At 50.9% G+C, this 27,755-nt stretch overlaps 2 protein-coding genes across 7 annotated transcripts; one reads left to right on the top strand and one right to left on the bottom strand.

The window, feature by feature from the left end:
- Window positions 1-906: 906 nt before the first annotated feature.
- CCDC9B (coiled-coil domain containing 9B) lies at window positions 907-12,650 on the bottom strand. 3 transcript variants are annotated; one of them, XM_039843905.1, is made up of 12 exons: window positions 12,454-12,650; window positions 11,581-11,694; window positions 11,198-11,296; window positions 10,451-10,606; window positions 10,232-10,360; window positions 9,386-9,585; window positions 9,029-9,087; window positions 8,382-8,435; window positions 8,197-8,296; window positions 7,562-7,604; window positions 6,986-7,478; window positions 907-6,716 (listed from the first exon to the last, which is right to left on the bottom strand). In XM_039843905.1, exons 1-12 carry the CDS (start codon window positions 12,463-12,465, stop codon window positions 6,616-6,618), a joined length of 1,560 nt encoding a protein of 519 aa, XP_039699839.1. In that variant the 5' UTR covers window positions 12,466-12,650; the 3' UTR covers window positions 907-6,615. The 3 variants fall into 3 exon arrangements, with proteins under 3 accessions (XP_039699839.1, XP_039699838.1, XP_039699840.1); XM_039843904.1 differs by having other exon boundaries at window positions 11,189-11,296; window positions 12,454-12,646; XM_039843906.1 differs by lacking the exons at window positions 11,581-11,694; window positions 12,454-12,650 and having other exon boundaries at window positions 10,451-11,088; window positions 11,189-11,288.
- Window positions 12,651-18,637: 5,987 nt separating this feature from the next.
- On the top strand, window positions 18,638-27,105 carry PHGR1 (proline, histidine and glycine rich 1). Of its 4 annotated transcripts, none has more exons than XM_039843900.1 (5): window positions 18,638-18,768; window positions 21,030-21,152; window positions 24,055-24,101; window positions 25,098-25,105; window positions 26,773-27,105. In XM_039843900.1, exons 1-5 carry the CDS (start codon window positions 18,665-18,667, stop codon window positions 26,992-26,994), a joined length of 504 nt encoding a protein of 167 aa, XP_039699834.1. In that variant the 5' UTR covers window positions 18,638-18,664; the 3' UTR covers window positions 26,995-27,105. The 4 variants fall into 4 exon arrangements, 2 of the variants coding, with proteins under 2 accessions (XP_039699834.1, XP_039699835.1); XR_005648885.1 differs by lacking the exon at window positions 18,638-18,768 and adding an exon at window positions 19,186-19,341; XR_005648886.1 differs by lacking the exon at window positions 18,638-18,768 and adding an exon at window positions 20,645-20,770.
- Window positions 27,106-27,755: the final 650 nt, after the last annotated feature.

The raw sequence follows: 27,755 nt of genomic DNA, 5'->3' as shown, positions 1-27,755 counted from the left end.
CTCAGATTTTGAGCCAGGAAGGAGAGGTCTGTGCAGAGGAGGTTATTTTCCTTCACCTGCTTTGCACCTGCACCACCAGGATCGTTTCTAAGTGTTCACTCATACTGGAAGTTGCTTATATTAGAACAAGCATGTGCTTATTCCCTGACATCCTGAATTTGAAGGAAGAGATAATCCTCTTTTGAAAGTGAAGTTTTGGCGAGTGAGAATGTCAGGAGTTTGCTAAGCCAGTTACATTGAATGTGTATGGGTTATCATTTCTCTCCTCAATGGATGCTAAGGAAGAAGTTTTTCTCTAAAGTTTTAAGCATAAGAAATATTATTCTTCCTAAGATCTCTCGATTTCAACACAGTGTGAGACCATTTTCTGTCTACCTTGTTTTCCAGTTTTCACTCGGGAATTCTCAGTGCATTCTTTAGTTGAGTATTTATATACTGTTTTGAAATGCTGAGTGGAGAGCATTTACTTGTTTCTCCATGTTTCTTTAAGGGGAACTGAAAGGTCAGCTCTGGAGCTTTAGGGCTACCACAGCTATTTAAAAGGGGTAATAATTGTCCTCCCCTTCCTGTCTGCAGAGAATGGAAGTATTTCTGGAATTACAACACAGAAACTAAAGGGCTACAGCTGTACTATTTTTTTTTTTTGGTTTTCCTCCTTAGGGGGAGGGACCACAATAGCTTTGCTCATTTCACAGGACCAGTGCTAAGCTCATTGCTTGGCACAGTAGTAGGTGCTCTGAGTTTGCTGATCCCCTGGTTGATCCCTATGTTGGATAGAATTGTTCCTTGTGTCATTGTGGTGTCACTATCATAATCCACTTGTGGACTCACATTTACAGCTCATAATCTGGTTCAAGGGCATGGATTGCTAAAAAGAACCCCTGCAGATCACAGCAACACTGGGCATTCTGGTCACAGTTTCTTTATTTCCAAGTTGAGAAACTTGGGCTTGGCCCGTCTGTTCTTTCCAAGCACCAGAAGTCTACAGTTGTATTCCACGTGGTGCTTAACAGAGGCAACATAGATATGTGACCTGGTCATTTTCTCCTCTGTTTTGGCCCTATGGCTTAATGTTGAGCTATACGTACTCCATTGACAGTTTTTTGGTCACATCTGTTTTACTTGCTGACATAACCTGTGCGTTTCTGCTGCCAGGAAACCTATGTTATGTTCTTTGTTCCTTCCAGTAGCTAATTTTAAAAATACAAAAACAAAGCTTTTTTTACCACACACCCAGACTCTATCAGGCTCTCCATCCTAAGTGCAAAAACAGCCATGGCTCCCATGGTGCACGTAAGCCACCTGGTCAGCAAGGAGCACCCGGGCCAAACCAGTTTCCTGGTTCTACTCTATAAACATTTGTTAAGCTTCTACTAAAGGACCAGAAAATTACCACACAGTTCTCACTCTCAAGGAATTTACAGTCATGACAACAAGAATCTACCCTTGTTACTGCCCTGTTTTCTTAGCTTCAGTAATGTTTTTGCAATAGCTTATCAGTTAAACAGCAATAAGATTCTAACTTTCCTTAGAAGAGTTTCTGTAAACCGCTACCATTAATTCAAGAACTGCTTATTTAATGCCTACAGTGTGCCAATTGAGCTTCAGAAGTCCCCAGACTAACTTGTCCAAAAAAAGTAATTATGTTGATTACCAAAGATTTCCTTTTAAATATATCTCTGTGCTACCTCCATGTTTTGCGTCATGAGTTGAGGTCTGCCCCTCCTATGTCCTGAAGGCACCCGCCCCCTCAGCTCCCTGTTGGGCAGTCTGGGCAGTGTTGTGACACAATAGCCGGTCTTTGATCCGTAGACAGCTTACAGCATCATGAGGGTCTGGGTGGGAAGCAATGCGCTCTTAGGAGGAACCCTTGAACAGGAAAATAGGAAACCTGAGGACTCGATAATGGCATTAGTTATGGCCTTTGACCCCTCTCTTTTCTCCTACCCAAAATAGAATTTATGTGAGCAAATGGAAGTAATAGATGTGATGGGGCTTGGAGATCTTGGGAATAAAAGTACAGTGTACACACATGAGGTAATATGTTTTCAAGAGAATGTCTGTCCCTTTGGGCAAAATTGATACATAGGAAGAAATGTGAAGGGGCAGGTAATAAACGTTACACCAGTGTTCAGACCATCAGCATCAGCTTCACTGGAACTTGGTAGAAATGCCATGTCTTAGGCCCCATCCCAGACCAACTGAATGAGAAATTCAGGGAGTGAAGCTCAGCATTGTGTCTCCCAGGTGATTGTGATACACACTAAAATTTGAGAACCACAGGCCCAGCCTTTCCCTCTGATACCGTAACTTAGGGTTAGGGTGTTTCTGTTTTGATGGATGGTTATCAAGGGGTTTTGATTCTTTTTCTTGCTTGAAGCTAGCTGCCCTGCTGGGACGGGGGTGGGGACACTGTCCGCAGAGTTTATGAGAAAAGGAGAAGAAGCCTACATTGTTGGTTATTTTTGACAATTGCAGGAGAATTTACCCTGGAGAGCTTATTAAGAAGGAGACAGGCCTGAAACAGTCCTCCCTCCCTTTCCCACAAAGGTACTGATATGTTTGTCTTACCTCCTACCCTAGGGCCTGCTGTTCCTCCAGCAAGTCCTTAAAAGGAGCAGTGGGTGCCACATTTGTACTTTCTGGTGCCAAGTCTGCGCTATTTCACTTCCCCGGTGTCAAGTGGATGCTTAATGAGAGGCTGTGACGTGGGCCAGCAGACTTGAGAGAAAGCAGCCTCAGTCTGGGCCTTATGCTGTCTCCTCTCATTGCCTTTCCCAGCCTTGAGTTCTCCCCCTCAATGAAGTTGTAGTCACCCAGTGTCAACCCTTCCTTGTAAGCCCTGATAACCCTTTCTCAGAAAGAGTTGCTTCCCAGGGCCTGTGGACACTGATAAATGACTTGAGAGGCAGAAATAAAGTGGTTGGTGTCTTTAGTTTCTCCTACTCCTTTGCTCCCCGCCCCTATTTACTACCAAAAATAAGATACACGGATTTTACCATTTCTTTTGTTCTTTTGGGGAGCTAGTACCATCTCTGATTACTCCTGACCCTGATGCCAGGGTTGGAACTGTAGTTGACTGGTGGTCAAACTGTGCCTTGTTAAGTAGCTGGGAAGCCTCTGGATCCCCAATTACCCATCCCTTGACCATAGGAAAATATAGTCATGCTGCTCCTTTGGATGATAAAACTTAACACTCTGAGGCGTGGGGAAAACTCCATAAGGGAGTTTGTTTTTGGTGGAAATTGTAAAGCAAAAGCCGTGGTGAAAATTCATGAGGTTGCTACTGATGTGAACAAACAGAGGAGAAGAGAAACCACTCTGAGCTATGGGAGCCAGTGTGTGAAGTTAGGGAGAAATGCTTACAACATTCTTTAGATCCCACTGGAAGATGGGGACAAAGAACCCTCCCTGTAAAAGAAGAGTCACTTCCTGAGGCTTTGACTAAACTAGACTCCCCAGGATTAAAGCAGCTGACTGTCCTGGAAGGCTGATAAGTTTACAAACCATCCCTTGTTTCCCTGAGAGTGTACTGACTACAATAAAGATGAGACTAGAAGAAAGAGTAAAGGAAAAGATAGGAAACAAAGTAGACAGATCACACCAAATAGCTACTTCATTTATTCAATAAATAATTACTAAGTGCCTTCTGGGTGCCAGGCTGTTAGTAGTGTGCCTACTGTGTGCCAGATATATTTTACATACTCTTTAATTTTCTGAACAACTCTTCAAGGTATGTATTACTAGCCCCGTGTTGCAGGTAAGAAAACTGAGGTTTTAGAGGTTAAAATGGACCAAGGTCACGTAGCTAGCAGATGGCAGGTTTCAGATTCTGTCTGTTGGATTCCAAGGCCCATATTTGTTCCACTCTGCCACACTGCCTGTCATCAAAAAATATACCTCCCTTGCAATATGGTCTGCTGCTCTCTTCTGCGAGGTGATATGGACCCAGGAAGGGGATGTCTTCTGCCTCTTCTGCCATCCTTGTTTTGAGGCCTTAGGTAAAGCTGTCCTCTCCCTACTGGCTCCCTACTACTCTATGTGCCCTCTGTTCTCAGTTTTTCCAGCTCTGCCTGGGTTCCTGATAGCTGTGTCTCACGAAGAACTTCCCATCTTTGAAGAGCAATCTTGTCTGTTGGTTGGAGAGGAGAAAGGCATCCAAGAGGAAGGCTCCCAGTCAGGCCTTTAAACAAAGGAGCCAGGAAGAGATAGAACCAGCCTTCCATGACCTCCAGGTTTGTGGGTCATAGCTTGTTCCATCCTAGAGCAGGAAGGGTGGCCCCGATAGCTGCTAGTCCCCTTTGTCCTGAAGAAGGGCTCCCCTTTTTTGAGTAAAGCTCAGCAATACTTGTCTTGCCCTATAATCTTCCTCCAGTGAAGACGTCCTGTGCCAATCTCCATTCTCCCAGCCCCTAGTGACGCCTATGACATTCTTTCTCCCAACATCCTTCTAGATGTTACCCTCTAGGAGTAAAGCCCTATCTCACCATAGCCTTTCTGCCCAGCTTTCTCTCCTGCTTAAGTCCTGTTGTGAAGGCTGAACCAGAGCTATGCGCAAATACTACATCCTCATCCCATAATCAAACATGCCTTGGCACATACCCTTGAATGAAGGCACATCTGTACAGATGGCAGCATTGGGGGTTGGGTGCAGTTTGTGACTCTTAGAATTCGAAATCTTTATCACAGCTATTCTTGGAAACATCTACATTCAAAGACTTCCTGAACCTGCTTCACCCCAGCTTTATCCTTTGGGAGACATGGGTTCCAGGGCCTGAGCCATGCTCCAAAGCCAACTGTATGTGACTAGAAGGCAAGAGGAAAACTTGAGCTGGGCCTATTTCACTCTTCGCCTATTCATTCTCACAGGGGTCTTCCTCCCACATACGTAAGAATGTTCCCAAGCCTTTCCAAAACCCCACGATCAACCCCACAGCAACCTCTTCAACCTCTTCAACCTCCCTTCGCTTCATCCCATTCCCACACAGCTTTCTCACTCTCTCTACTACAGGAAGTGGGGCATCACCACTCACTGGTCTGTCAAGCATCTTCCTAAGTGCCTCAGCTTCCCACCCAACCATGAAGCCAGGAAGCTCCTACCCGCAGGGGCAGTGCTCCCCCTTTCCCTATGTAGCCAGCAACTGAGCAATGAGAGTTTAGAGTCTACCTTTGCCCCAGCCCTCCATGTATCCTAGTCCAAAGCCTTAGTGGTCTGGGAATCAGCAGCCTAGGCATCACCTAGAGATGCATTAGAAATGCAAATTTCCAGGCCCACCCCAGACCTACTGACTTAAAATCTGCATTACTCTATGTCCTAGCACGTGAGAAGCACTGCTCTAAACAATCTGATCCCCTCCTCACACTTCCTGGAAATGTTTGTTGAACTGAGAGGAAGCCACAGCTTGGGCGGAGTCTGGATAATTCACCAGAAGGGCAGAGGGGGGATAAGAGCCAGTGAGGAAGCCCAAGGCTGTGACCCCATGGTTAAGGCCTTTCTTTGACAGTGGAGAAATCTTGGGGATGATCTGGACACCTCTGAGAGAACCCAGGGAGGCTGATGAGGGCCAGGAACCTCAGCAGAGAGGAACAACCCTCTCAGCAGAGAGGGGCACAGAGGGGGCCAAACAAAGAGAGATTCAGGCAAAGGCTTGGGGGCAAAGGGCAGGCATGATGAGAAAGGGAGGAGTACCTGCCTTTGTGAACAGTGGTGGGATGGCTCCCTTTGGGCTCCTACCACCATCCTCAGCCTCTGTCAGGCACCTACAGCCAAGAACAGCTCCTACTGTGCAGCCTGGATCTGCCGGATGACGGTTTCTTTCCTCCCTCTTGCTGGCAAAGTTGCCATCGCCCACCAGCTGCATTGCTGGTAGTGGGTGCTCAGGAAATGTTTGTTGAATTGAGAGGAAGCCACAGCTTGTGCGGAGTCTGGATAATTCACTAGACGTGGGCCTCAGGGGAGGGGCAGGAATGGAAACTTAAGAAGGAAAGACAAGTCCTGATGTTGTACTTAGCTAGAGTTGATGTTTCTCTTCTCTGAGTCCTTGTCTGAATCCTTGCTTTTGCCTGACCATGGTGCAGGGAGGTGGTGGGAAAAGGAAATAGGAGATGACAGGAAATGACCCTGGTATGCAGGGCTGCCCCTGCATATTCAGGGTGCACACAGTGTCCGACCTGGGCGTGGGGGAGGGAGTCCCTGATGGTGAGCTCTCCCACCCTACTGTGGGGAGAGGAGGCTGTCCTCCCCCAACCCGACTTCAGAGAGGAGGCCTTTCTAGGTACCCTTCCTTTTGCTGAGGAGACCTGAGCTCTGCTCTTCTAGCCCCAGCTCAGTCCCTGCCTGCTATGGCCTCCTTTCTCTGGGCCTCAGCCTTCTCTTATAGAAGGCAGGAGGCTTCCAGCTAATTGGTGAGATTCCCCTGGTTTCGCCACTCTGTGTGTCTGGGGCTATGAGTCACCTGGGTGCAAGGCAGAGGTGTGGGTAAAGGGCCAGGCCTGGGCTGGCCATGCCAGCTGCTGAGGCTGCCTGCACCTGAGGAGCTGACAGCTGGCAGCTGGAAAGGAAGGCCAGGCTAGCCAAGTGCTAAGTGCTTGTTCTCTCAAGTCCAACTTGTTCTCTCATGCAGGGGAAGCTCGTGGCCTAATCAGCAGTAGTCCCAGGACAAGGCTCATCAGCCTCAGAGACCGGGTGTGGCACAGGAATACACCAGATGCTGCACCTGCAGGTGAAAACACACAGGTGCACAGGAATGTGCACATGAGGTACAAGGAAGGACAGCTCCTTGCCCTCACAATATCACTGTGCCAGAGAGTTTGCTAAACCGTTCAACCATACTGCCATAAGCTACCAGCCACCAGAAGCCCATCACAAAGAAGGCTCTTGACTGTGTTCTCCCCTCCTTCTCTCCCCAGCCTGGTCCCCCTGCTCCCAGGAGCTTTGCTCAGCATCTCCCTGCAGGCCCAGGGCCCCCTGTCCTGCTCCTCATACCTCCTGTGCCCCTCGCCCTTTGGCTGTTTCCTCTGGTGGGTCTGCTTCGTTGTGCCAGGGACTGCTGGGCCCCAGCCTTGCCAGACCTGTCTTTTCTGGGCTCTAGGGGCCCTGCTCCTCTTTGTGATTCAGAGAAAGTCTGGACTTCTGGCTCATCCTGGGGATCATTCCACCCCAGGGGCTGCTCAGAACTATCCGGCCAGGACACAGGGCTCTCCTCGGCACCAGGCCTTGGACTGAGCACACATGTACTCTTCCCAGGCCCTGAGCTACTAGTGCCTCCTAGAGAAAGGTCAAGGGGAACCAAGTCAGTGTTTTGTGTAGAGCCAGGGCCTGGACTGGCTGTTGAAGCTCCTGACTCCCTTTTTGGCCCCTCTGGAGATGTGGGGGCTGGGCTGGTTGCCAGGGCACTCGGGGGTCTTCCTTGCTCCATCCTGCTCTGCATCTGTGCATGTTCCTTCTCATTCAGAGTCTTGTTGATGCTTTGACTTCTCTGAAACAAGAGATTGGCCCCGCTGGCTAGCAAATCCAGGGATCATGTCCTTAGCCCACCCTACCCTCTGTCCAGGTACCTACCTCCTGGCTCTCTACCTCCTCCTTGTCTTCCTTTGTCTCCCACCTGTAGAAACATAGCACATGATGTGTTTCTCCTGCCATACTCCTGCCCTCCACACTTCACATCACCTGCACGGTAGCCGGCAGCCCACGTTCCCCGGGGAGAAGCTAGAGCTCCAAGGTCTCAGGAGCATCAGAGCCAGAAAAAGGCTCCAGAATGCTTGCCCTTCCAGCACACCTTGCTCCCCAAGTCCAACTATTTCCTCTAAACACCACCCTCTTTAGCCCCATCCCAGATCCCCAGCTGCTGTTTACAGCCAAGCCTGTAGCACCTTGAGTTCTGTGGGAACTTCAGGCATGTCTCTGCCTGTGCTGCCTGGGAAAGGCACCTGACTTCCCAGGGGAAAGTAACTGCTGTAATTATTGCCAGCATCCCTGGGCACCAGACTCACTGCTGCTGCCTTTGCTGATGGCCTCTCCCTGAATCTCATTAACCTGCCACCAGGCAGCAGTCAGCCAGGAGGCAGAGGCCCTAGGGACCCAGAGCAGGCACCTGGACCAGTGCAGGTCCTGACCTCCCAGGGGCAAGGGACAGCCAGGAAATCAGGAAGCTCAGATGCCTCCCTTGATGTTGCCCCTTGCCATCTATTTATTACCTGCGGGCCCTGCCAGTCAGCCTCTCTGTTCCCCGGGCTTTGCTGCATGTGGCCGGTGCCACCAAGAGTCTGCTAGGTTGACCACCCCAAGTAGTACCACCTGTAAGAAATGGTCACAAATCAAGAAGGGAAGATGACCTTAGCGGCCCAGCTCATAGGACTCTGCTTCTCCTCTCCCAACTCACCTTTGCTATCAGGGGACAATGGTGGGGTCTGTAGCTTTTGGTGACTCCTGGGACCTAAGGAAAAGAAAATCGGGAAAGGATAGGGTGACAAAGGACCCAAAGTGGGACCACCAATTCTTCCAAGACCAGGAAGCTGTTGGTCCTCTTTTTGGTCCATTTGTGGGTTTTCTAGCTCCCCAAAAGATACCTGGTTCTGGAGATCAGGAGATCTGGGTCCCTGTGCTCACTCTGCCACTCCTGGCTAAGTGACTAGCCAGCTTCTCCAGCCCCAGCTTTCCCATATATAAAACAAAGGGACCAGTTAATTCACAGAGCTCTGTTCCTACAATAGTCCAGGGACAGGAGAACTAGGGCCTTCGCCCATGAGGGACCAACAACTCAGGGCGACCTCAGCACAGACTTCCTCATGAGCTTCCTCCTCAGACCTCTGGGGTCAAAACCCCAGGGCAGGAGCTGTGGTTTGGAGGAAGGGCAGGGAGATCATGGTGCCCTCCTCTGATAGGAAGAGGAAGGAAGATGTTCTTCCATGCTTCCTTCTAGCTCTGAAAATAAGTGGTAAACCAAGAGACAGAGAAAAGAGAGGAAGAGGCAGGTGAGGGGCAAAAAAAGCCAAGGAAGGGCAGGGGGTGAGGTGGGTTTTGGCTCACCCCTGGAGCTGCCCGCCCTGCCTGGGCCCCCTTTCCGAGGCTTGCTGAAGTCCTGTAGCCTGTGGAGACAGAGAGAGTCAGGCTGCTGGTGCAGAAAGGGCAGAGGCTGCAGCAAGACCTACACCGATACCATCTCCCTCAATCCCAGACCCTGGACTGAAAGCAGCAGGGAGATGGTAGGCCAAGAAAGATGGGGGACCAGTGCCTACATAGAGCCCTGACCCAAAGGCCCAGACAGACAGACCCTCGCCACCCTGGGGAGGGTCCCAGCAGCCCTCCAGGAAAGACCCACAGTTAGCCCTACCGCAAGCCCCACAAGCATGTCAGCCCAACAAGCCGCCCAGCCCTGCCACCCACGTGGGCTTGGTCTTGTCCAGGTCCCACGGGCGGCGCCAGTCACCCTGTGCATCTCTGTGCCGGGCGAGGCGGGCCAGGTCGATCTGCTCCCTCTCCTGCTTCCACTGAGCATAGTCCCAGTTCACCTCCAGGACCTCCCGTACTGGCTGGTGGGGAGCTGGGCCTGGGACCAGGCCTGGACTCGGGGGTTCCTGAGCTCCCTGCCAGGAGAAGACACTCAGCACCAAAGGGTAGAAGCAGAAAAAGCACAGAATTTGGAAATCCAGAGTCTACCAACCCCTTCCTCTCTCAAGGCTTTTGACATCCCCATCTAAAAATTAGATTAGTTCGATCTCTAATGTACTGTTTGCCATAGGCACGGTTTCCATCCACTTGCTAGCTGTGTCTTTTGGGCAAGTTACTTAACCTCTCTGTGTATCATTTCCTCATCTGTAAAAAGGTGGTAACAATTGCACCTATCCACAGGGATGCTATAGGAATGTGTGGCCAGGCCCAGAGAGGAGAGGCACCCAGCAGCTGTGAACAAGAGCCAGAACTAGGGGCTGCTGCCACCTAGAGGTCATACCTGGCACATGGCCAGTCCCCTACACTCTCCTGGCCCCCACCCACTTGCCACCAGAGGTCCAAGTAGGGTAAGGGGCTGGATCACACATCTGGCTGACCCTATGTCTTACTACAAAGCCCTCCCAATGTGGAAACTGGCCCAAGAAAGGAAGGAGGAGTGGGAATTCTTGCTAGTCCTGCCTGGGCATGTCCCCAGATGGGGGACCTACGTGACTCAGCTTCTCAGCCTCCCCCAAATGGGGACTGCCCAATACATGTTCCCATCCCTTCTTGAAGATGTACCTTCTGTGCAGAATCCATGCTGACGGCCATCTGCATGGAGGGGTCCCGGCCCAAGCCCTCTCCAGGTGACCCTTCTGCTCCACACTGGCTCCTTGCTCTGGAGGGCTTCTCACGTACAATCCGCTTGGCCTAGGGAGGTAAGGATGGGCAGCATAGCAAAGCTGGGGGAAAAGAGGCTACTTGCCTGGAACCTGGGCTTCCCCCACCCACCCTGCTCACCTTGGCTTTGTTTTCCATGGTCACTGCCAGCTCTACTCGCTCTCCAGAGCAAAAAGTACCAGTGTGGTCTTGCACCATCTCATCTTCGAGCATCTCAGTGGCTGCTCCAGGTCCAAGTGTGCTCTTTGACCAGTTCCGGCTGACCACGCGCTTCTCCTACAGAATGAGGTGCTGTCTCCTCAGGCCACGTGGGCAGCGCTGAGCAGGAGCTGGGGGCTGGGTCCTTCGGGTGGTTCCCCAGGCCATCCCCTGGCCCTCCCTGGAATGCCCACAGAGGAGCTGACTCCGCAGGGCATTCACATGCCAGTGGCATTAGGTTATCCAGGGCCTGGGGCCACCCAGGGGCCCAAGATGCCACAGTGCCCGCCATCTCTGAGCTGGGAAATCCAGAGTACTCGGACAATGGGGCTTTGTCCCTCAGCCACTGTTCCTGGCATTCAGCCCCACTTCTCTGTCCCCCGGGGGTTTGGGGTTTAGTAGTGGCCTATGCTTTGAAGCATACATACAGGGCTGTGGGGCTGGAAAAGGGTATGAGGGGGCTTCTATGTGGTGACCTTTTAGCTATGGCCCTTTGAGGACAGGAGGACAGCAGTAGCCTGGGCTGCATAAAGTTGAGAGCTGGAGGGTGCACCCCAGAACTGTGAGAGAAGCAGAGGAGCAGGGGCAGCTGTCCTCCCCTGATACAGGCTGGGCTTCCACCTCCTTGCCACCCCACCCTGTCTCCCAGGTGGGGCTTACACCAGGAACCTGGCTGATGGTGACAGTGAGGCTGTCAGGTCGGAGAACCTCTGGAGTGGTCACAGCCATGCACCCCTGCTCTGCCTGCCGACGATCTTCCTGGATCTCCTGTGGGAGGGCCCGGGGTCAGCAGAGGCCATGGCCCCCCAGATGCACAGAAACACAAATGCCGACAGGCCTACACAGAGAAATACCAGTGGGACACCAAGGGGCAGAGGCACCACATCACAGAGTCCACAAGACCCTCTCAGAGCCTTTGAAATGGACCACCCTCACCCAAACCTTGATCCCAGGCAGAGCCTGCAGGGTGAGACCCCCACACAAGGTTCTGTGGGTCAGATAGAGAGTGCCAACCCAGTCAGTCCTCCTGGCCCCTGGCACAGCCCACTCACCTGATACCTGCGTAGTAAGGCCTGGTTCTTCTTGCGAAGGGCAACTATTCTCCTGTCCAGCTCTGCATCCTTCTCTTCTTGCTTGCTCACGGGGGACTCAGCCCCATGAGGTCCCTGCAGAAAGCAAGGGCCCCAAGCTCCTGACTACTGGGTCCATTCCTTACTAGTGCCCCAACTTTCCCACCAGATTCTTATCATCCAAGGAACAGATCCCAGATCCAGAGCTAGCATCACGAGGGGGGATGGCACATAAAAGGCCCCAAGCCCCCACCTGACTAGGCCTGTCTGCCCATCTTTCTGCCTCCTCAGGGGTTCACATCAGGGCCTCATACCCAGGCCCAGAGCTCCCAACAGTGGGCTGCCCCTCCCCCAGCTCTCCAGGGAGCTCTACTGCCTAGCAGAGCCTGGAATGGAAGTTATAAATGGCTCTGGCAGCAAACCTGCCGTGACTGGGAAGTTGCCAGGGGATTCAGGAGGTCGACAAGGGAGCTGTTCGGCTCCCAGGCCCAGAACCACAGTAAAAAGAGAGGCCCCTTATCTGTCCTGAGCTCCCAGGCCCTGGACCCCACTCCCCAGGCCTGTGTCTAGCCTGTGGGAAAGAGCCGCTCCCAGGGGCCCAGCCTCTCCAGGCTGAGAGCTGCTGGCAGTAGAGACAGGAGAGAGCCAGCTCCACGGGCAGGCCCAGGTCCCTCCCTGTCTGGCTGCAGGGTCTCCACCGTGACCAATGCCCTGCCCAGCCCCCCACCCGCCTAGGCACAGCCCTCTTCCTCCCAGGCCCAGCTGTCCCCAGCTGCCCCCAGAATATGGCTTCCTGGTATCCCAGCCCTCTCCCAGACCCAAGAAGCCCTCCACCAAGGGCAAGGTGCCACTCACAGCTGAGTGCATGGCAACAGCAGGCACAGAGAGAATTCCAGAGCAGCCTCAGGGGAGCCAGAGCAAGAGGGACGCCGTAGCTGACGGAGCCGGGCCTCTGCCGGGCCTCTGCTGGCCTCTCCCTGCCGGCTTCGCTTCTCAGCACACGAGATCATGTTGTGATTACAAAAGACTCCTCTGGGCTCCCAGCCAGGAATGCTGTGGCCACTGCCCCCACCCATGCACGCTCAGAGGGCGAGGACCAGGACACCAGCAGTCAGCTGGCCCAGCCCAACACCTCTCCCCTGTCCTGCCCCAGTGTCCCCAGACAGACAGGAACTGCTTCCTAGCAGGCTGAGGCTGAGCCCACACAGGGGACCCGGCGGCCCCAGGCCCTACTTTCCCCAAGGCTCTGTGCCCCAGTAAAGCCTCAGCTGGGCCTGCCTGCAGATAGCTGGGCAGACAATGTGGGCTTTCGTCTTCCCCATTAGAACAGAAAAGCCTACAGGACACAGCCCATCGGGCTCCCTGATCTGAGGGGCCCCACTTCAAATGAGCCTCTCCCGACTCTCTTTACCAGCACTGGTTTAAAAATTTGAAGGAACCAGGAAGCTCACCTCCCCTAGGCCACCAAATATTACTGCATACCTAAAATAGCACCGTTCATATTTATTTCCTTGGGTCGAACATTGTCTTCTCTGTATTTTAAAGTATAGCCATTCCTGGGAGGCTCAACTATTCGGGTCTCCCCTTGGTGTGGGGTGCTGGGCCTTCCCTCGAGGCCCTTGCCTCCACAATTCACAGCTGGCCACCAACCTTCCCGCCTTGGGCTCTGAACTCTGGGCTCTTCCTGGCCTTGCTCTCTAGGGCTAGGCCTTTCAGCCTTTCTGACCCAGAGAAAGGAAGCAGCTTTCTTGGGAAAGTCTCTTTCAGATCTTCCCTGCATAGCTAACACCGGTCCCCCCACCTAAGGGAGCAGTTTGCCTGGCAGTCCTACCCTGAAAGCTTCTGGGACCGGGGATTTGGGGTGCTGGAAAGAAGGGTACTGTCTCTGTATCAGGAGCACCTGGGATCTGTTTCAATAGTTACAGGGCCCAAATCTCTAAGCCCTGAGGGGGAAGGTCAGAGGCATCTGCATTCCCCACGTCCCTGATTGATCAGATCTCAGTTTCTCTCATTCCATGCCATGACTTGTCCCCGTCAGTCTCCAGAGCAGAAAGTCCCACCACCCTCTCTGTCCCCCCAGATCAGCCCAGGCAGCCAGAGGGTCCAACCTCTGCTCCCCCTGAACCTCCCCTTCCTGTCTGCCCTCCCCTCCCCACCATGTTTAAACTCTTTTCTGGACAGGCCTTCACAACAGCACCTCTGACCCCACACCCAATCTCCGCAGCCCCAGAGTTCCCATCCCAAATGCCACAGTGTTCTCTCTTCCTTTCCTGCCGGATGTTCCCACTGAGTCAGACTCATTTACTTTCCCAGCAATGTGACGCACCCAGGCTAAGGAGCCCTGGGTCTCTCTCTCTCTCACACACACTCGCTTCATCTCTCACCTTCTCTGTGTGCTTCCCTACACAGGCTACTGAATTCCAGCAGAGGCTCTGATGGTGAGGGGCAGGGCACTGGTGGGGTGGCAGTCAAGCTTCCCATCACCTGCCCACACCGTGTTGTTGAAGCTGGGAGGTCCACAGAGCACCAGCCTGGGAGGGGAAGATGTAGCCGAGACCTAATGTTCTCTGTCATCTTTGGAACCCAGACTCCTAGACCGGGTCTGAGGAGAATGGGTGTAGATAGAAGAAGCTGCAGGGGTGAGGCAAGGTCTGCTGTCCCCCTTCCTCCCTTTCCCAGCCAGACTAGGGGCAGGACAGTAGCAGGGGAGCAGGAGGCACAGGTAAAAATCCAACCATCCCGTTGGGCCCACAGGGAGAGACTTCCAACCCATCAGGCTGGAGGCCCACATGCCCAGAACATACCAGCATTAAGACAGGGCCTCAGAGTTGTTGGCTATGTGCTTCCCAAGTGTTACTCACACAATATGTCACACCTTGGAGCAGCCACCACATTCTCCTATTTTCTCCAGTGTCTGTGGTTTGCTTTTCTGCTCTCCCACTGAACAGAGCCTCTCTGAGGGAAGAAATGGTGTGCCAAGTGCCTCCAGATTTCCAGGGCCTGGCAGAGTGCCCTTGCAAACTACAGACCCTCCTGCAGCACTTGCAGAATGAATACATGAGTGCATAACCCATGCAATCCTAGGCATAGCCGTGCGTACCCTGAGCATAGGCTGCGACTGCCTTTCTCTCACCCAGAATGCACACAGCCTCGAGGGAGGCAGTGGCTGGTAAAGGCCCCTAAAAGTGAACCTTTCTTTCATGCCTGAGGGAGGCAGGGAGATGATCTGCATGATGTTCTCCATGAGACCATGTCTCTGTTACTCCATGCAACCACTAGGGGGCAGCAGAGTTACACGAGCCTGGTTGGGGGAGGGGGTCTTCCTTTCCCCCATTCCTCCTCCCCAGCTCCTCTCTTAAGTCTCTGTATTCCCCACCTCTCATCTCCATCAGACTAAAGAAGCTATGCAATTGTAGAAGACTTATTTTATTGATGAGGAGGCCCAGAAAGATAATGCCATTTGCCCAAGCTGCACAGCCTGTTTATAGCACAGATTCTACTAGAAGCCACCCAGTCACCTGCCTCCCTGCCCAGCTCTCTTTCCACTCCGCACCCCCATACCACCTACCCCCATACTTTACAGGGGCAGGTCATATCTCTTCCCTTGGGAAGGTATTCTTGGTCCACCGTACACAGACTCAGCCAACCCTGAGGGCAAGATTGGCTGCAAGGCTGGGGATTCTCATTAAGGAGGAAAGAGGAGGGAGGTCTCAAGGGAAGAAAGACCCTCTAGACCACATACTGAGACTGAGGGCACAGACCTGGCAGAGGCCCCATCATGGGGCCTGCGCTTCTCAAGACCCCATTTGCTGTTTCCAGAACGGCTTCTCTGTAGATGTCTGATCATTAAATATAAGCACTCCAGCCCTTGTCCTTCTTCAGCTTTGTCATAAGATGAAGCAGAGCAGGATGGTAGATTCCAAATTATCTCTGCCCCTCACTGGCTGTGTGATCTTAGGTAAGTTCCTTATGTCTCTGGTCCTCATCTCTAAAATGAGGTATACTACTTCACTGAGTCATTGGCAGATGAAATAAAATAACATGGTAACATCCATATATATCTGGAACAACATGTGACCCGGGGTAAAGCTTAAAATAGTTTTCTCCTTGCCTCAGGTAACCATGAGAGGCACATTCTGGATCCTTCGAGGCATCCCAAAGGCTGCCTCCTGCCAGCCTTCTAGAGCCTGAACACATTGAAGACCCCTAAGGTATGAGAACATTTTGTGACCTGGTGAGGAGATCCTGAGTCACCCCCTCAGCATTCTCACTATGCCTCTCTACATGTTGTCCCTTGCTCAGCAAATCCAGCAAGGCCAGGTTCCTGCCCCACCCCCTCCAGAGTGTCCTCCCTGCCTGGTTCCCTCCCCCATGCCCTCTACCTTCTGAAGTCCCAGGCTCTGGCTGCCATCTCTCTCCAGCTAGCACTGGGTGCTCCTGGATGTAGTCCCTGTGCTTTACCTGCCTCTGCATCCCACTGAGCCCAGTTTCAGGCTTACATCCCAGTGCCTAGGAATCATTCTTCTTGGCTGGGTCTGAGCCCTTAGAGGTCACTGACTGGTGCCACTTACCAGCTCTAGGTGGGTGGATGAGTATTGAGGAAGAGAATGGGCAAGGCTGGATTCCATGAGAGCCCAGCTACTAGACAGGTGGCCCTCCAAATGGGAGGGAGGAAGAGGGTGGCTTAAAGTACAGTGTTCCTTTCCTATAAACCCATTCCCCCTACTCCCCACCGCAGCCATTCCTAGCTCAAGAAACTGCTATCCTAACTCTTACTTAATAGAATATGTACAGACCTTTCGGGTCAGGATAGTCCTAGCTCTGTGTGGGGAGGACTAAGTACAGGAAGTAGGGCCTAGGGCTGGATGGACCAGTCCTGGGCAGGCTCCAGTTGCCAGGGACAAAGTCTGGGCCCTGCCTCTCCCAAGAACACACATGCCAGAGCAGGGTGCAGCTGAAGCCCTTTGAGGCATCAGGAAGCAGGAGGAAGGCTGGTCTGGAGACCCATCCCTCCATTCTGCTTTCTAGGGCACACCCAGGGCTGGGGCTTCACAAGCTTCCCTGTTCTAAGCCCGGAAATGGAATGTGAACCCTGATGTGGAACTGAACCCCTGGGGGCTCCCTTGTTGAGGTTCTCTTTTATTGGGGGCTCTCTTCTCCTTGGTGGCTGCAAAAGTGACTGACAGTGTTTTCCCAGGACTACCCAAACCCCACTCCTGAGACCCAGCCCAGAGCTGCCCACACCAGAGGCTAAGTACTGCCCCTGTTAGGGCTTGCCCATGACAATAGCAGCACCTACTGTGTGCTTCACCTGGCCAGGGCAACAAAGGAACAAGTAGGTGAAGCCCCAGGCTCCACTTTGGAGGCACTTGCCAATGCCGGGCCAAGTTAGCCTGAGTGAGGCCAGGGCAGCATAGGGCTCAGGCCAATGGAGGAAGCCTGTTCCAGGAGATCAGTTTCAAGGGGATGAGCAAGACTCAGCAAGGAAATGGTAGTGAGAGGGCCTTCCACGAATGCAGCATGGGAAGTGGTGTTGGCTCTGACCAGCCAGAGAAAGTTAGGTTAAAAGGTGCAGACCAGACTGGGGAGGCTACTGAAGGACAGAGGAGGGTGTGGGGAAAGGGCGTGGGGCTGCGGGGGCATATAAAGTGGTCCAGAGGGGCTTGCTGGAAGTTTCACAGCAAGGGCTGAGGAGGCCACACAGTAGTTTAGGAAGCTGAAGCCAGAATAGGTCAGCCAGGTGAGACATGAGGAAGAGTGGGGTGCAGGGAGCGCACAAGCAGGGGGCTATGGCCAGAACCTGGAGGGACCTTGCCAGTCCCACCAAGAAGAGGGAAGGGCCTTTGAGAGAGAGCACGCTGAAATGCCCAGGACATCATAGTCACCAGAGGGAAGAGGAAGCAACCTGGAGGTGGGGAGGACAATAGGGTAACCAATTGTCTTGATTTGCCTGGAACTGACTCCGTTTTAGCACTGAAAGTCCTTCATCCAGAAACCCTTTAGTCCTAGGCAAACCTGGACATTTGATCACCTTAGGGGGAAGGAGGGTGTTGCAAGAGGCTGGGGCAGGAAGGGAACCTCTCAGGAGCCTGTCAGTGAGATACTCTGAATGATACTGGAGGCCAGAGTCAGTGCCATGTCTGGCAGGAAGATCCCAGTGTGACCAAGTGAAGGAATGAGAAGGCCAGGAAGTCAAATAAGTTCTCAGTTCTAATCCTGATAATAGTAATAAAAATTTGCACTTACATCTGACTTTGCCAAAGCCCTCACACATGTGATGCTGTTTGATCTTGTCAAGCTTGAAATCTGTGAATTAGCCAGGGCAGGTGATATTAGCTTCTCTTTGGCAATCAGGGTCAGTGACATGCCCAAGAGTTTGGGTGGTGGGGTGGAGGCCTCCCCACTGCACCTGCCCTGAATCGCTGAAGCCATTGCCCCAGCCCTGCAGCAGGCACTCCAGCCCCCGCACCCAGGGTCAGTCGCCTTCGCCCTCCTGCTGTGAGAAACCTGTCCATCCAAACCATGTAAGGGTGCTTGGCTGTCCTGCCTCCCTCCCCACTCCATAGGGCACCCCAGGAGCAGGAGGTCTTGCTGGCTCTGTTGACAGGGATTGGGGGTCACAGAGAGGGACATCCTGCCTTCTGGCCTACACTGTTAGTCTGCACCCTCCTGAGACCCCCACCTTAGCCTCTTCTGCTACAGGAGACTACCTTTAGCCTTCCTCTCCCTGAGTCCAGCCCCTCACCCCAGCAAGGTCTTCTTTGCTCCCCAGGGCTTCTTTCTCTTCTGCTTGGTGCCCTTCTGACAAGGGAGCATCACCTCTCTTAGCCAAGCAATAAATCCAAACACTTGCTGAGCATTTATCACTAATAAAGCATAGTGCTAAAGGAAAGAGGGGATATACGTGGTTGAGGCTCTGCTGGCCTGCAACACCTTTGGGTTGGGTAGGGGAGAACACATGAACATCATACTCTGTTGTAAATTGACTCCGATGTGCTCACCCTGCTATGGGCATCCTCACCTTCCGGCAGGCCTCCCACCCCACCCAGGCTGCTCAGTCTGTCCTATGTTATCTGTCTGCCCCAGCAAGACAGGTCTATGTCCTCTGCCCAAGGCCTTCACGCCTGCCAGCCAGACCGGATCAGGGCTCGGACCCCGACTCCAGAGATGGTGAGTACTGAGGCCCTGAACCTCAAGCTCAGGGCAGTGAGTCCCACCCCGACCCACACTCCTCAGCCCTGCAGCCCCACTCTCCCTTTTGGGAGTCCCTAAGGACATAGGCCTATTTCCTTTCAGCGTCCTGCCAAAGCTGGGGGATAGAGGTGGGGAGATCATGTCAACAGGGTCCCAGAAGGGGAAAAGGAAGATTCCTGGGAGGAGGTAGGGGGAGGGCTGGTGAGGACAGGGCATGGGGGACACGTGTCATGCCATTCACCCCGTGTGGGCTAAAGGTTGGGAGCTCTGCAGGCACCAAGCCTTTGTAAACTTCCCCCATAGACATCTGGCTCCCAGCCCCTCCCAGCCCCGGCTCCCAGAAGTCTTGCAGCAAATATGTGTGAGATGCAGTAATAGCTCCCCACCTAGTCATGGACCAAAGTCCTGTACCCATAAAATTGCCAAAGCAGGCTAAATTTTTCACAAGAGCATTCCTGAAAGGAGAGACAATGGTAAGGTAAAGGGACCAGGCCCTAAACTCAGATGGTGGTGACTAGGACAAACTGTACACTCGCTGGATGACTTCAGGTAAGTTTCTAAACATCTTTGAATCCTGGACTTTTTTTTTATCTGCAAAAAAGGGGAAGATAACACCTATCTCTAGGAGCTGACATGAGATCATTGATACTATAAAAGAGCCTGACACACAGAAATACTTTTCTGCTCACTATGGAAATAAAGAAGAATCGCTTTTTCCTTCTGATGTTGTTATTTATTTTCACTTTTACAGCTCTAGTTAACACCAAATTAACATACCAAAAACTGCACAAATTGCGCAATTAGATAATTTTTGCCATATGTATACTTCATCACCACAATCATGATAATGAAAATATCCATCAAATCCAAAAGTGTCCTGGTGTCCCTTTCTAACATTTCCTTCCATACCCTCCCCATTACCACCAGGCTGTCCCCAGGCAACCATTAATCTGCTGTCATTATCAATTAGTTCACATTTTTTTAAATTTTATAAAATTCTGAATCTATTACAGACAGAATTATACAGCATATATTCTTTATTGCTTCTTTCACTCGACGGTTATTTTGAGATTCAATTATATTTTAGCATCTATCAATAGTCCTTCCTTTTTATTGTTGAGTAGTATCCCATCAAATGCATGCACCACAATTTCTTCATTCGTCTATCAATGGACATTTGAGAAGCTCCCAAGTTTTAGCTTTCCCAAACAAAGCTACTCTGAACATTCAAGTATAAATCATTGTGAGGACCTGTTTTCATTTCTCAGGTATGTTACTTTTTTTTTTTATTAAATTATTTTTCAATTACAGCTGATGTACAATATTATAGTAGTTTCAGGTATACAACATAGTGATTAGACATTTACACATCTTACAAATTGATCACCCTGAAAGTCTAGTACCCATCTGGCAACAGGTATGTTACTTTTTAAAAATGAATTTAATGCCGTTCAGGTGCAGATAGTTCATCCAGGTTCTTTAGTGGAAAATCTGGAACAGCAGCTGTTTTAACTTCTCCGCTTTCTCGTGCGTGCTTTTGACTTCACGTGATTCTTGTTCTCCTTGATTAAAACAGGGGCCGAGTGAGCCGTTAGTCTAGATGAGGGTGGAAGTTTTGCCTAACCTTGTGAACCCAAGGGTGGGTATCATGAGTTCAGAACAGCCAGAGGGTTGTGATTACGAAAGAGATCCTCCTCCTTTTTTCAGAAGAAAAAATTAATTTTTAAAAAGACATAAAAAAGAAAAAAAAATACAAAACGTAAACCACAGAAATGGAGACTATTTTATATATATAACATATTATGTAATATTTCTGTTAGTACCCAGCAATAACTACACTTCAACCTTTCATTCATTCACCAGGTATTTACTGGGCACCTGCTGAGTGCCAGGAGAATTGCTAACAGGCAGTCCCTGGGAATACAAATGTGAGCATGCAGTCCAGTGGGGGCAGGAGACATTAGAGGAAAGGATCCAGGTAGATAGGAGAGCTTATAACAGGGGCACCTAGTCTGTCTGCAGGGGCCAAGGGGAGGCCAGTGTGGCCAGAGCACACAGAACAAAGGGTTGTCGCCCACAGCAGAGGTCAGAGGGCTTGGTAGAGGCCAGACCACAGGGGTTTGCAGAGTACAGAGCAAGCTGGCACCCTGGACTTCAAAGCTCCAGGCTCCCTTCCCATTTGTCTACATTCCATCCTCAAAGTTCCCTTTTCTGACTTGTTTGATTTCCATTCACAGGCTGGCTCCCTGGGCTGGGACAGCACATTTGAGAACTCAAACCTGGGGCTTGTTGCCCAAGGCAAAGATTCCACCAGGTCCCTTCACTAGAGTCACTATTTCCAACTCCACCCATGAAAGCGGGTAAGAATCCTATCTATTTTGTAGGAGTCAGCGGGTTAACTAAAATGTGTGAAGCAGCTCAAGGCCTGGCGTCTAGCAGCAGCTCCACAAATGTATATATAGAGGCAGCCCTGGGTGCTGAATAGCCTTGCCAGAGGGACCCTGCCTTGGCATCTTGTTACCAGACCAATCAGGTAATGGGTTGTTCCCCACTCTCTTCACCTGCTACACACACACACACACACACACACACACACACACACACACACACACACAGAACTGTTTCCAGCTGCTCTTTGCCCAGATAAAGATCAGTCTGCCCCACCTCTTTCCTCCACACCCTCTAGTCATAATCCTCCCAGTACACCTGACCATCCCCACCCCTGCCACCTGATACAAATACACCTGAAGACCCAGAGAGCCTCAGATGTCTTCCTGTCCCCTGCTCTGCACTCTCAGGTAAGGGTCTGACTCTGTTGGCTGTGGGCAAGGGACAGGAGGGGCTCTCTGTGAGAGTGTGTGGTGGGTCTGTGTGGTCATGGTCTCTCTGGGTATATGTGCATGTGTACTGAATTGGTATCTGTACTCCTGTGTCTCTTTGTGTGAGTGTCATACATCTGCGTGTGTAGGTCTGTGTGTGTCTCATGAGTATAATGCGGGTCTGTGTGTTGTGTGTCTATGTATCTGTATCCATGCCTGCTCACCTGCCCTGTCCCCACTCCAAGCCAAGCCCTTGCACCTCTGCTCTCTGCTTGAGTTAGAATTGAATTTACAGCCTCTGCCATGTCAGGCAGAGGGTCTTCACTGAGGTTGAAGGGATTGAATGACCAGTTCCCTTTCAGAGACACAAACTCCTGTCCCTCTAGTGCTTTGGCCTGAATTGGAGAGAGACAATCCAAGGCCTGTCTCTCTCTTTTTTTACTTAAGGTTTAATTGACATACAATAATTTCAGATATACAACAATTTGTACCTTCTGATCCCGTTCACCCATTTTTGCCCACCCCCTACCCCCCACAACACCACCTCTGGCAACCACCAATCTGTTCTCTGTGTCTATAAGTTCAAGGGCTTTTTGTTGTTGTTGTTTTGGTATTCTGGGGGTGTATAAATGAGATCATACAGTGTTTTTTGTCTTTATCTGACTTGTTTCACTTCGCACAATGTCCTCAAGGTCCATCTATGTTGCAAATGGCAAGATTTCCTTCTTTTTATGGCTGCATAATATTCCATTGTGTGTGTGTGTGTGTGTGTACATATAAAATCACACTTTTTTATCTATTCATCTATTGATGGACACCCAGGTTGTTTCCATGTCTTGGCTATTGTAAATAACACTATAGTGAACATGAGAGTGCATATACCTTTTTCAGTTAGTGTTTTCATTTCTTTGGTTAAATATCCAGACGTCAAATTGCTAGATCATATGGTAGTTCTATTTTTAATTTTCTGAGGAATCTCCATACTGTTTTCCGTAGTGGATCCACCAATTTACATTCCTACCAGCAGAGTACAAGGGTTTCCTTTTTCTCCACATCCTTGACAACACTTGTTATTTCTTGTCTTTTGATAATCACCATTCTAACAGATGTGAGGTGATATCTCATTGTGGTTTTGATTTGCATTTCCCTGATGATTAGTGATGTCGAGCATCTTTTCATGGATTGACCATCTGTATGTCTTCTTTGGAGAAATGTCTCTTCATATCCTCTATTTTTTTTATTGGATTGTTGGTTTTTTCCCAAGGCCTGTCTTTTCTCCTTCTTCCAAGCCAAATTCCGACTAGTGCTAAGGTTTTCTTTACTGTTCTCTCCCCCAATCCTAGCTCCAAGGATCTCTTTCAGACTCTACTCATTAAGGAAAAGGATCCAGGGGGCAGGAAGGGCCACAGGCATAGCTCAGAGGCTGAACATTTGAGGTGCAATAAGAAGGCAACAAAAATGGGTGCCTCAAGAGGTGCAAGGGGCCCATCTTGCAAGGGGCTGGGGCTGTGGTATTGAATGTGCATGTGTTTGCGTGTGTGAACATTTGTGCTTCTGTGTTCAGCAACTATATTAATACTAGAGAGCACTGATGTCAAGTATTTGGTCTTTATGTTACATACTGTTTTCTGATTTGTGGGTCAGAAAAAAGCAGATATGCTGTGTGTGCACTCGGTCCATTCTGGCGTTGTCCATTGTGACCTATGTGCCAGGCCCAAGCAAATCAAGGCCAAACTTGGCACCAGAGTACCCCAGTCACTCCAACCAATGAGAACACACTTGTCGGTGAATGACAAATTGGCTCAGACTCCAAGCCTCCCACCAACTTCCAATCTTGTGGGGAGAGAGAAGACTAAGAAATGAGGACCCTGGAAGGCTTTCCATTCACATGTACTGCAGGGACAAAAGTCTTAGGGTCCCCTGGATCCTCCAGAGGCTCCTACCCACTACACTACCCTCATCCTGTTCCTCCCTGCTCTGAGTGTACTGATCTTACTAAGCCACCCTCTCCCATCTTTATGCCAGGTGTCTACACAGGGACAAGAAACTGTAGGGACTTGGTAGCATGACTTGGCACATGGTAGGCACACAACATGAATAATTAACATGATTGACATTGACCCAAGTAGAATTGAATTAATAAATGATGTGAGTCTGGGGTGGTTCTGGGGTAAATTGTGAGGGTATAGGGTTCAAAAGCAGAGACATGCTTTTATGTCTCTACCTGTCTACCCACCATGTGGGTGAACACCCTGTGTCCATTCAACACCCATGCCTGGCACTTATTCAGGGCCCAGTTCCATACTAGATATCAATCTAAGCCAGAATAAGTGGTTTTATCCCTTTTGCCCTTGAAGGGGTTGTGTGTGTACATCCCTGGCAGGGAATGGGACAGGTCGAGATTTAGATTACACTAAACTAAATTTCATCTGTTGGACCGCAGGTATTCTCTTGCCACTCTCTGCACTTGCCCCATAAAGATGGAGCCAGGTAAGTACTGTGGCTGGGAGGCTGTGGGATGGAAGAAGAAAGAGGGAAAGAAGGAGAGGGGTGAAGGCTAAGGCAATGAGTCAGTCATATCTACTGCATGTCAAGACTGTGTGTTTGTATGAATGTGGTGGTAGGGTTCCAAATTAAAACAATCCCTGATATTTTGTAGAACACTTTATAGTTTAAGAAACAAGCTCATACTTCATCTCACTAGATCTTCAACCTCAGGAGTAAAATAGGCAGGTGCTTCTTCCATGGTACGCATGAGGCCCCAGGAAACTAGGGGTCATGCTCAGGGTAAAGCCATAGAAGTCTCATTGAGTAGTCAATTCCCACTACCGGAGCACTTCAGAACACCCAAGACCACTCAGATTGGTTACTGCAGAATGATCTCACTGGATCTGTAACAGTGCAGCAGGATGGCCCAATCCAATACAGGAAGGCAACACAGAGTCAAGAGAGATTTCCAAGTGGCCGGCGATCTGAGCAAAGTCCAAGAGAGGGGACTAAATGATCATAAACAGGAGCCAACAAACGACAGAGAGTCTGAGCAAACATTGGGCTGACAAAAATGAGATTTGGGGAGAGGGGAAAATGAGGAGGCTGGATGGGGCCTGTCTGAAGCAGAAGAATCAGGGTTTGCCACTGCCGAGTGCCTCCTTTAGTGTCATGGAGTTTGGCAGGGTTTGGGAGGGCAGACAGCTGACAGGGACAAGAACCCATACTTCCTAACTGGCCTCACCCTACCTGGGAGGACTTGGTCAGCTCTTGAGTAAACAGGGATGCACAGCTGAACTTTGCATTGACTCTCTATATACATATATCTGTTGTCGAGTGAATGAAGGAAGGAATAATGGTCAGGTAAATGACCAAGTCTGAGGAGCCTTGTTGGAGGTGTGGGGAGGGCACAAAATCGGCACCAGGGAGAGGACAGTTTTCTCACGGCAAAACAAAATGACTAAAGCTGCTTCTTTTATTCCCCTTTCTCTCCCACAGGTTGGAAGGTAAGAAAGTTCCCCAGTCTCATCTTTTTCCTCTCCATCGCTGTGTCCTCCAGACTTCTAGCAGCCTTCCTAAACACTCAGAGGCAGCCACGACTTCCCCTAAATGAAGAATAAGGAGCAGGCTCAGGCATCGGCCCAACAATACTCATCCAACCCCTGCTGGCTGCAGCCTTCTCCTTGGTTCCTCTCCTGTTTTCCCATCTGTCCTCTCTCCTTTCCTCACAGCCCCTCCCTGCCCCAGCAGTGCATCCTCTCTCCTGCTGCTTGCTAGCCTGTTCCATGTGTCTCTGCCTTCCTGGCTACCCACATGGCCTCTCTGGATGGATGGCTTGCTCCCAAACTCCAACCACAGTACAGGGCCCCAATGACCTGCCTTTGACAGAAGAGAGAGTGCCAGCTCTCCTCTCTGCTCCCCTACTCCCTCTATTGGCTACCACTAGCAGACCCAGCTCTTGGGCCTGGAACTGGCCCTACCACAAACACAATCATAGAAGGAGAGGCAGGCAGGGTGGGAAGAAGCTGTTTCCAGGCATCACTGAGCTTGAATGGAGCAGAGGCTGCTCTAACATGGTCACAGGAAAGCCCCTAGCCCTAGAACCTACTTCCTCTCCTCTCCCCTCAAGCCTTTACCAGGCCCTAGGAGGCAGAGGCAGACTGGCCTCTGCCCACCCTTAGATTAGGGGCATAGCCCCTCCCCTGCTCCCTCAGGACCCCAAGCATGGTGTCTCTCTCCTCTTCCCTGGACCTGTGGCAAGGGGCGAAGAAACTCCTCTGTCCTTGGGGCCTCAGGAATGGTTCCAGCCAAGACAAAAGGCTAAACCACATTCTTTCCAGGCCTCTTCTAGCTGAGTCAGTAAAGCCTTGATTTTACTTTCTGTTCTTCCTGGTTTCTTGAGTCTGGCACCTATTCAGGGACAGGCATAGGCTCGCGCACATTCCTATTATCCTGTACACACAACCATGCACATACACCCATATGCATGTATCAGTGTATACAGCAGGCATGTATATGTACCCACCCATGCAAATGTAAACAGCTCTTTGTTTGTAAATTAGCACACACCCTTGTACCAACACACATGCATAAACTACCTACAATGGAGAACACGCACATCCTGTGCTTTGCCACCTCCTACCTCTGGCCTCCCCCTCCTCCTTGGCTCCTATATCTCCCAGGACCCTGCCTCCTGTCTCCTTCTTGCCACTGGCCCAAAGTGAACTCCTCTGTAGCCTCCCTAGGCCCACCCTCACTTCTAAGTATAGTCAGCCTGCAGTTCCAAGCATGGTAAAACCTCTAGTCACTGTGCAAGGGTTCCTGGGTGACGAAAGGGAGAAGATGAGATAATTATGCTTCTTAGTTACAGATAAAATAAACTGAGGTCCCAGGGAGTAAGTGTCATATCTTAGCTCAAAGAATGGAAACCAAAGAATGTAGGTTCCTCCCATTTTGTCTGCTCAGTGCTCTGGCTTCATCAAGGCAAAAGGCCCAGAGCTAGAAGCTGTCACTGCTATTCTTGCCTCCCAGTCCTCTACTATGATCCTCTGCTTGTGCCCAGGAATCCTCAGTCCTCTATAGTAGGGAGAAGAGAGAAGAAGAGGGGGAGTTGATTTGGGGTAAGATTGGCACTGACTTCTGACTCTAACATTGTTCACTTGGCTTTCCACAGGAGCATGGCCATTGTGGTGGGCCTGGCCATGGCCCTGGGCACTGCCCTGGGGGAGGCCATCCTCCAGGAGGCCATCCTCCAGGAGTTCATCCTCCAGGAGTTCATCCTCCAGGAGTTCATCCTCCAGGAGTTCATCCTCCAGGAGTTCATCCTCCAGGAAGCCATCCTCCAGGAAGACATCCCCCAGGGACCTGTGGACCACCCCCTGGTCCACATCATTGAAGAAGCAGAAGAAACAGAACACAAGAATGGGGAGCCTGAGTAGGTTGTCCTGCTGACCTGACATGGGGCCTGAACCAGAATCTTCTCTTTCTAATAAATAGCCTCCTAACAGCCATGTTTTACTCCTAAAGGAGCCTGTCTTCCTTCACATCCAACCTGGCACTCAGGGAGCACTGTGGTCTCTGAGTTACCTAGTCGTGAGAATGGGGTACCCAGCCGGGCATTCTCAGAAGGTTGGCTCAGTGGTCTCCATAGCATATGCTTGTATAAGGCCACCCTTTCCTTTTCACTTCTGCTTTCTCCCATCAAAGGGCCTCAAGTGTGGCCTCATCATCTCTACCCGATCATATATACCCAGACCTGGTGGGCCTTCCAAAGTTCCATCTTGCATGCCTCTCTCTACAGATTAGAAGCCTTCAATGAACCCCTACTGTCCAGATGTATTTCTCACCATTCTCTGAATACACATTGAATTTTCCAGCCTCCTTAACTTTGTACAGTTCACCACCACCACCCCACCCCCATGTCAGGAATGCCTTTCCACCAAGCCAGCTGAAGTTCCACCATCAACATGAAGCCTAGCCCATTAGGAAGAGAGAGGTCCTCTCTCTTTGCATACTGCTTCCTTCTATTGACTATCACATGGGCCTGACCACGCCCTACCCAGTTGGCACCAATGTATGGGCTGGCCTTTTATCTCTAACCGAACTAAGCTACTCAGGGCAAGCCCACCACTTCTACATGTCTAGATTGACCCATCC

Source organism: Pteropus medius, unplaced genomic scaffold, assembly GCF_902729225.1.
Source record: "Pteropus medius unplaced genomic scaffold, Ma_sr-lr_union100, whole genome shotgun sequence".
Classification (NCBI taxonomy): domain Eukaryota; kingdom Metazoa; phylum Chordata; class Mammalia; order Chiroptera; family Pteropodidae; genus Pteropus; species Pteropus medius.
Note: the sequence above shows the minus strand (reverse complement) of the source record. Positions and strands in the feature narration are given on the sequence as shown.

What these genes read in the sequence shown, in the direction of transcription:
- CCDC9B (XM_039843904.1), bottom strand. An exon ending in ATTGTCCCCTGATAGCAAAG is followed by an intron (nt 8,297 to 8,381) that starts GTGAGTTGGGAG and finishes CATTTCTTACAG; the next exon opens with GTGGTACTACTTGGGGTGGT. An exon ending in AGGAGGTAGAGAGCCAGGAG is followed by an intron (nt 7,479 to 7,561) that starts GTAGGTACCTGG and finishes CTCTTGTTTCAG; the next exon opens with AGAAGTCAAAGCATCAACAA.
- PHGR1 (XM_039843900.1), top strand. Translation starts at nt 18,665, where the DNA reads ATGTTATCTGTCTGCCCCAGCAAGACAGGTCTATGTCCTCTGCCCAAG. An exon ending in GGACCCCGACTCCAGAGATG is followed by an intron (nt 18,769 to 21,029) that starts GTGAGTACTGAG and finishes TTCCATTCACAG; the next exon opens with GCTGGCTCCCTGGGCTGGGA. An exon ending in AACTCCACCCATGAAAGCGG is followed by an intron (nt 21,153 to 24,054) that starts GTAAGAATCCTA and finishes GTTGGACCGCAG; the next exon opens with GTATTCTCTTGCCACTCTCT.